This window comes from Carassius carassius, chromosome 29 (assembly GCF_963082965.1).
Source record: "Carassius carassius chromosome 29, fCarCar2.1, whole genome shotgun sequence".
Taxonomy (NCBI): domain Eukaryota; kingdom Metazoa; phylum Chordata; class Actinopteri; order Cypriniformes; family Cyprinidae; genus Carassius; species Carassius carassius.
In genome coordinates, this window is record NC_081783.1 from 17,501 (window position 1) to 25,878 (window position 8,378).

Below are 8,378 nucleotides of genomic sequence, written 5' to 3' on the forward strand. Positions count from 1 at the left end.
TATTTCTTGTAGGTTCACTGGATTCCTTCTGGCATGTGTCTGGATGAAGGCTCTGCTGTAAATGAAATCTTGAAGAGTTTCCATGTGTGTGTGTGTGAGAGCTGGGACTGCAGATTGAGCCCACGCTCTCACTTCTCTCTGTCCACTGGTTTTTACATTTACTGATACATTTTTGTTCCTCTTTATTAGTGTATGTTACTCCTCCATCACCCTGAGAAAAAGGGGACGTAACATTACACATTTTATTTTTATTTTTCAAAGTTTGCATGCCTGTAACTTGAGATTTACTGAAGATATCTTAATGCCCTTTTAGATGTTGGGTCTTAATAAACGTTCCTTTTGGCATCTTCACTTCAAGACCCTATGGTTCGGTTTCCCTCTACAAAATAGTGGTTTACTCAGTAAATATTTCTCCATGACATTTAATATTTTGGCTTTCATCCCTATGCATATGTCTTTCATCAAAAAAATTAATCCACAAAATCTAAAATTTGAGCCAGGGATTTTTAACTTTGGTTGATGTGACTCTGAATGACACCTGAGCCTTTACATTGTGCTTTTTGTGTGTCATTATCAGTTTGTGTCCAAAGGCTGATTTCACATGAATTCAGCTGTAGGTGAGAACTGCTGAGAAACGCTCGTGATCTTCTGTTGGAGAAGCGGTGTAACAGCGTCCCCTGGCGGAGCAACGCGGCGCTGCTGTTCTCGTGACTCCGATTCATGACAGTTTGATCAAAAGCGTTGGTTTCCTCGGACACGTTTGCAGTTTGCATTTCCGAACATTTAAGTCGCTGAACATTGCCCTGAAGAGCGTTTAAATTGACGTGACGGATAATGACACGCCTGGTAGAAATAAAGTGCAGTTTCTGTGATGAGAGAATATAGGCCCTACATTACTAAAGTTATTCAATATTTACTTCTCTATTGCTGCTTCGTGATTGGAGAACGGCACTATTTCTCTTTTTTAATACTGTAAAGCACTATATAAATAATGGTGACTTTACGTGAAATTTAGGAGCGGATGAGATTAAAAGGTGGTTTTAAACAAGTTATATATTCTGCACATTTTTAAACTAAAAGTTTATTTGGAATAATTTTAGAGCGATTTTTCCGAGCCAATCAGACGCTCGAGAATTAGGACAAACCTCCATTGCGTTTAGAATAAACGGAACGTTATCGTGCGTCAGCGGGGAACGGGCTTCGAATATAATACTGTCAACAACACATTTAGCCCTCCAGAAATGGTATGAAACTGTTTAAGGTTTTAACATAGGCTTTTCAAAAGCACGAGTGCTGATACTGGTTCGTTAATACACGTTGATATGAGTGTAATCGACTACAGATTTCAGTCAGAAAACGCTCACAAACACGCTCTTCACCATCGGGGTGAATAATTCCGTCCGTTAACACGAGCGAACGAGCAACGCATCATAAAACACAGGCAGAAATCATTTTGTGGTTGGTTAAACGAAACACATTTTTAAAACAAGCCAGAAAATGGGTTATTTACAACAGTGGTTTGCTGAGAGCCGGTCTAAGTGTTATAATCGCTGTTTTTACCAGCATCTCAGGCAATTTTCCATCATGTTCACGGTTCCATTGTTTGTTTGTTTATATATATATATATATATATTTAAAACCAACTCATTAGTTAATATGAAAACAGTTCTTCAAAATCTCAAAGAAAACATTAATCTCAGTTATAGTTTGGTTGTGTTTGTGACTCGGAAGTTCCGCATCATTCTGAGCTGCTGGAGTGATTTGGCAGCATTTATTCATTTCAATTCTATTGTTGTTATTTTACATATTTACATTATTATATGCATTATGTTTGTGATTGTATAACATACACATTTATTATTAAACATTAATTTGGATGTAAAACGCAGCTTCAGTTTTTCAGTGAAAGTAATAGTTCATTAGTATTGTGTGCTGAAAGGACAGCAGATGTGACCCTGGAGCACAAAACCAGTGGTTAGGACCCATTTTATTTTAAAACTGAGATGTATGCATCATCTGAAGCTGAATAAATCATCTCTCCATTGATGTGTGGTTTGTTCGGAGGACAATATTTGTCTGAGATACAACTATTTGGAAATCTGGATCTAAATATTGAGAAAATCATCTTTAAAGCTGTTCAAATGAAGGTTTTAGCAATGTATATTACTAATCAAACATTAAGTTTTGATATATTTAAGGTAGAAAATCTACTAAATATCTTCATGGTACATGATCTTAATATCCTAATGATTTTTGGCATAAAAGAGAAATGTATAATTGTGACTCATACAGTGTATTGTTGTGTATTTCTACAAATATACGTCTGTGACACTGATGACTGCTTCTGTGCTGCAGGACACTGATGTGTATGTGTTTAATGTCACTTATTTTTAAAATGTCAAATGGGTTTGCTAAATATTTAAGGAAAACTATGGATGTTAACCATATATATCAGTTAACTTGGGTGAATAACTAAAGAATCAGCTAAAAACACATCTCTTCCATCTTTATCTGACCTTCTAACTTTAACACTTATCCTATTCTTAAAAAAGATCGAACTACCTTTCTAATCTTTTTGTATTCTGTCTGTTTTCTTTTCAGTTTTAATAAAAAAAAAAGACATCTAACACTAGTTTGCTCTATTGTTTTCTATTCTATCTGTTTTCTTTTTATTTATTATATCATCTAAAAGCCCTTGCTATGTGTACTATGTATGTTAAGCTAACTGAGATTTGTTATAGCACTTGTATATCTTTTTTTGTTGTTGTTGTTGATTTGATTGCTTCTATTATTCCTCATTTGTGAGTCGCTTTGGATAAAAGCTCTGCTAAATGACTAATTATAAATGTATAACTGCAGAGTGCCACATCTCTGTCTCTCTCGTGTCTGTAGATGATTTCATGCTTGTGTCTGAAACGTGTTGGTTAAATATTACACTAGCTATATTTGATTTAGCAGCTTAATGCACGATCATGCTGATGTTCATGCATCGGTGTAGCTTTTATACATTTGTAAAAAAAAAAAAATCTTAGTTTTTTTTTTCATCTTATTTTGCAGAATCATATATTATTTTGTGTTCACGTGTGCATTTATGTTTCTTGAAATTGAATTGTTACGGAAGTCAAAATATCTACAATTCATGTTCAGCGCACACTTATAAACCAAATACTGCAGTAAACTACATGGAATTGTAGTCATTTAGTTAGAGATGTTGTCAGTTTACGATACGACACGATGTAAACATTCATCATCACAGGGTTATAATGAGAGAAACGTTGTCTTATTATAGTGGTAAGTAATGATAAAATTGTACGCTTGGGTTAGTCTGTATGTGGTTAATATTATAGGCCTATTATTTTCCAGTTGTGTTTTACAGTGCTTGTCTATAAACTGGTCTTTTATTTACTGGTCTCAGTTTTCAATGTGGGGCATATGTCAACGTGCATTTCATTTGTCAAATAAATCACTCAAACTGTGATTTAAAAAACGTTTAAAGCGATGGTTTTCTATTATTATAAACACAAAGTTTGCAGTTAAATGCTGAGTAAATTTCCTGCAAATAGTTTAAAGTTGCATGAACCGTGAGGGGGCGCTATAGCTCATGACAGAATCAGTCCACAGTCATCTCAGCTCTTCAGATGATCTGTTTCACGGACACTTCTTCTAGACTTCATTGTTTTGTGTTTTTCACCAATGTGTGTCATTCCAGTGAATGGAAAATATTTTTGCATTTAGTTGACGTAATATTTTCCATGGAAATGGACTATTAATATTGGGTCTTCAGATATTCGTCTCTCTCTCTCTCTATCTCTTTTAAACATATGGTGCATCAGAAATATTTTCAGAGATGCCAACGGACTTGACGGGACGAAAAAAAAAAGAAAAAAAAAATATATATATAGCTATATTAAATGGAATTTGTCAATATCAACTAAATACACCAATACCCACACATTATAAAGTTTGAAATGTCATGGTAAACACTGACTGGAACGTAAGAAGAACAACCAATGTATATTAATATACCTGAGCTGTAACGCATTTGCATCGATTGCATTTGCGTGTGTCCTTTCTCTCAAGTGAATGAAAATAACAACGTCATCTGTGGTTAATTTATTATTTAAAAGTTTAATTTATGGTTTTATTATTTTAATGTTTAACCCTGATTTAGGTTCGTTTAGACTGGTTTTATATTAGCAGTCAAACTTGCCTAAAGGTCTGAGTTCGAGTCTTTGCCTGAAGAGACAGATTGACGGACGTGGCGCCAGTCGAATGAAGCGCCGATTCTCTTCACAAACTTCCCGTTGTGATATTTTGGATGATAAAAACAAGTGACTTTTGTTTGGCTTTTAGCCCGGGGCGTGAAGAGAGAGAGAGAGAGTGACCTCTTCTGAAAAGAAGGGACAGATTCCCCTCAGATCTTTTGTGAGCTCGTCCTCGCTTTCAGCCGGCGCGCTCACGCGTGTGATTCTCATCGCATTGTCATTAGGGCTTTTATTAATTACCGAGCAGTGACTTCAGTCCCAGCAGAATGGCCATTTTTTCACAGAAACGATATAAATTCAAATTCAACGTTTTTTTCCCCCTGAAAATCGCATGCTTGTTTCAATTTCAATGGTCATCTCTATGGTTAAAGGTTTTTGAAGCACCAAGCCAACATTTGGCACAGCGTCAATGATTAAATATATTTTTTATACAACTAATAATAAACAGCTAATACTTTTTATAATAGCCTATTACATTATACTGATATTTTAACTATAGAGTTTTTGAAATGGCGTTATATAATCGATGCAAACTTCATCAGAGACGTATATTCACCCGTAAACGAATCTCTTGATTGCTCTCGATGCGTTACTGACTGTAAACTTTAGATCTAACCTCAGTCTTTAATGTGCTGCAGGTCCTCCAGACCCACGGTGTGTTCGCTGTAATTTCATCCCTTCAATAAGAGGATTCCAGTCCAATCATTTAAGGTAATTTCACTCAGTCTGAACTTGTCACAAGTGACGGGTTTGTAGATGTTGGTCTCTCAGAGGTCCACGGCGCCAAGGAAATCTAAGTGGGTTATTTCAGAGCAATAAGCAACAGCTGTGGAAATACACTCCAGCCAGATGATAGATGACAGTTTAAATGCACTTTCACCACGACACTCAAAGACTGCCTGTTCTTTATCGAGTCACATTTAACATAGATTTATTTCTGTAAGAAATTATGTACCATTACCATGTGGACACAGTGTGCTGGGCAAGAAACCTTTGATGTTAATCTGCTCCACAAATGAATATGTGTAGAACTGTTGAGCAGTTTTAAATGTCATTGATATATGCCAGCCTCGTAAAACAACTGAAAATATGATTGACTCTTTAATCTGCTTGGCATGATTTTGAAGGAGTTAGGAATTTTGTTTGTTTTTTTTGCAATGAGTCATCATCAAATTAGGAAACATTTTGGTTCCCTTTTGGGACATATTTTTCAATGCTTAGAATCCCTCTCACAAACTAGTCAATTTTTCTTCTAAAAAATGAGAAAACAAAGAATAGACCATTTGCTGTTAATTTATTTAACAAATATATTCATCATATAAATGGTATTTTTGTCCAAATGTACAATATTTTACAATTCAGATCCCTTTCAAAGGGAATCATTTAAACAACAGTCAGTGTTGTTTATTTTTAAAATGCTATGGAGATTTTGAATCATAAACGCATTGCTACGATGCAACTGTGAGATACAGACTCTTTTCTCCTGACCTACCTTTGACCAAATCCATTTTCATAACTCTCTTTGAAAGTACAGGCCGTGTTAAATGCCACCATTAAAGTAAACCATGTCCAATTTTGTTGGAACAGAATTGCTGAAGATGCAAAGAAAGTCCCTTCAGATGCACTGGATCGTCCTTTAAGCTAAATGGTACATGCTGTATCCCATGTGTGTGTACAGTCCCACCGGAGTCACGCTCACCGAGTGTCTGTGAAATGGATGCGATCCCGTGTATGAAGCCGGAGCGTGAGCACCGACTGGAAATGAAAAGCCGAAGGCGGGAGGAAGCATCGGTTTAGATGCCATTTTTATCTTCTCGAGTTCGGCCTCCTGGAGCCGCTTGGCTTTAGCTCGTCTGTTCTGGAACCAGATCTTCACCTGAGTCTCGGTCAGGCTGAGCGAGCTGGAGAACTCGGCCCGTTCTGCGATGGACAGATACTGTTTCTGACGGAACTTCCGCTCCAGCGCGAGCAGCTGTGACGTACTGAACGGGGTCCGAGGCTTTCGGTTGGTTTTGTGTTTTCTCAGAGGACACGCTGGAGGACTGAGACGCCCTGGAGACAACAACAACAACACATTGAGCTTTACACTCATCTCTCACACTACTTTTGAGTTTAGCAAAACGATTACTGTCACATGCAAACTAATGTGAAAATAATGAGATTTAGCTATATTGCATTAAACTTGCTTCATGTAAACACAATACTTAAGATCAAACTGATGCAAATGTGACGCTCAAGCACAAAAGCAGTCATAAGTAGCATGGATATATTTGCATGGATATCCACTGGTGGTGGATGAGGATACCCCCTTCATGTAAAGCGCTTTGAGTGCTTAGAAAAGCATTATATAAATATAAGGAATTATTATTATTATTTGTAGCAAAAGTCAACAATGCATTGTGTGTCAGGATTATTGTTTTTTCTTTTATGCCAAAAATCATTTAGGTAAAGATCATGTTCCATGAAGATATTTTGTAAATTTCCTACCGTAAATATATCAAAACTTAATTTTTGATTAGTAATATGCATTGCTAAGAATGCATAAGGTGATTTTCTCAATCCAGATTTTCCAAATATTGTCCTATCCTAACAAACCATACATCGATGGAAAGTTTATTTATTTAACTTCAGATGATGTATGAATCTCAATTTTTTAAATGCTACCCTTATGACTTTTTTGTGGTTTTGTGGTCCATGGTCACAAATAAGTTCACAATAGCGGTCATGATCGTAGTAGAATATGCCAGCACTTAAATGTCTTAAGTTATTGGAAGAAATCATATTATTGGTGCACTTAAACATTGTCAGTGCAGAACTCCTTTAGGAACTTTAAAATATGTCTTAGATAATTTTGGCTAGCAAATCTTTTTTGAATAATAATTCATCAATGTTTCTGGTGACCTCAATCAAGCCAAACCAAGTCCCTTATAAAAATTAACCATGGTTAGAATACATTAACCATAGTTTATCCAAGGTATTTGTAGTAAAACTATAGTTATACAAATGTTAAGCAACCCCAATAAACATGGTTGCTACACTTTCTTCAGCCTGAACAATTAACTTCCATAACTATACACTGTCCATCAACTGACATATTTATATATTTATACATAGAATTCGAAATTTGTACATTTGTAAACTGCACACTTGTAAACAACATATCTGTACATTAATTAAAAAATTACTTTTTAATTCAAATTCTTTTACATTAATCAAACTAAGATTAATTTTGGTAAAGTGTGGCCTTTTGTGCACGTTGCTGCAGATATGAATCTGAGCTCATATGAACCAATTCAAAGCATGCAACAGTTAATTGTTTCACAAGCTGTGCTTCGGCCAGTGCTGTAACTCACGGGGAGAGAGGTGATGCATCCACGCGCTCTGCTCCGACTTCTCCGACAGTTTCAGAACGTCTACGGAGAAGGCCAAGCGAGCACCGGTCCGCTCCGGATCCGCGTGAGTATGCGACGCTCCGGCGGAGGAGCTCGGTCTCCGTTCTGCCATCAGAGCCTCGACGCTGAACGGGAGAATCTTCGGTTTCTCTTCGTCCTCCTCTACACCGATGCTGGTATGCATCTCTCCTTTATCTCCTAAAATCACACGGGAATGATCTTCAGCTTTAAAACCAGTAGAAGTCATGGTGATGACTGGAGCCATGCACGAGTTTCACTTGGTTTTTAGTTTACAGTGAGAGATCGGATGCTTAGAACATGCTGCTGTTTAACTCCTCTACGAAGTACTGTAAGCTAATAACACGCGCGTCATCCAATCCGAACAGAGCGGGGCGGGGCTTCAGTTTCGCCTGAACTTTGATTGTCGGGTCTGTTTGTGTGGAGCATTGCAACACAAAAACAGCGCAAAATAAAGGAGGATACTGCATTTTGTAATGCATCCTACTTTTCAAGTGTTATGAAATTAAAGATAAATAACTGCAGTGACAATGGCTGTTTGTGAGGACTATTTCATTTATTTTGACTTATTCTTTTGCTGCTTGCCTATTTTTGAACTTTCATGTAAAAAAATCCTGTGATCCGGAAAGGAAACAACGGCCCGTCATGGTCAGCCTATTCCTGAACGTTTTCTTAGCCAGTGGTCATTAGTGTTTTACCGAGG

General features: G+C 36.8%; 1 protein-coding gene across 1 annotated transcript; it reads right to left on the reverse strand.

Moving 5' to 3' along the window:
* Nucleotides 1-5,542: 5,542 nt before the first annotated feature.
* On the reverse strand, nucleotides 5,543-8,002 carry msx1a (muscle segment homeobox 1a). Its single transcript, XM_059516627.1, has 2 exons — nucleotides 7,619-8,002; nucleotides 5,543-6,317 (listed from the first exon to the last, which is right to left on the reverse strand). The coding sequence occupies exons 1-2, from the start codon at nucleotides 7,920-7,922 to the stop codon at nucleotides 5,902-5,904; spliced, it is 720 nt and encodes a 239-aa protein (XP_059372610.1). The 5' UTR covers nucleotides 7,923-8,002; the 3' UTR covers nucleotides 5,543-5,901.
* Between the last annotated feature and the right edge of the window lie 376 nt (nucleotides 8,003-8,378).

Bases quoted from the DNA above. Each gene is read 5' to 3' on its own strand.
- msx1a (XM_059516627.1), bottom strand. From the start codon at position 7,922: ATGGCTCCAGTCATCACCATGACTTCTACTGGTTTTAAAGCTGAAGAT. The intron at 6,318-7,618 runs GTGAGTTACAGC...TGTTGTCTCCAG, and splicing joins GATGCATCACCTCTCTCCCC to GGCGTCTCAGTCCTCCAGCG.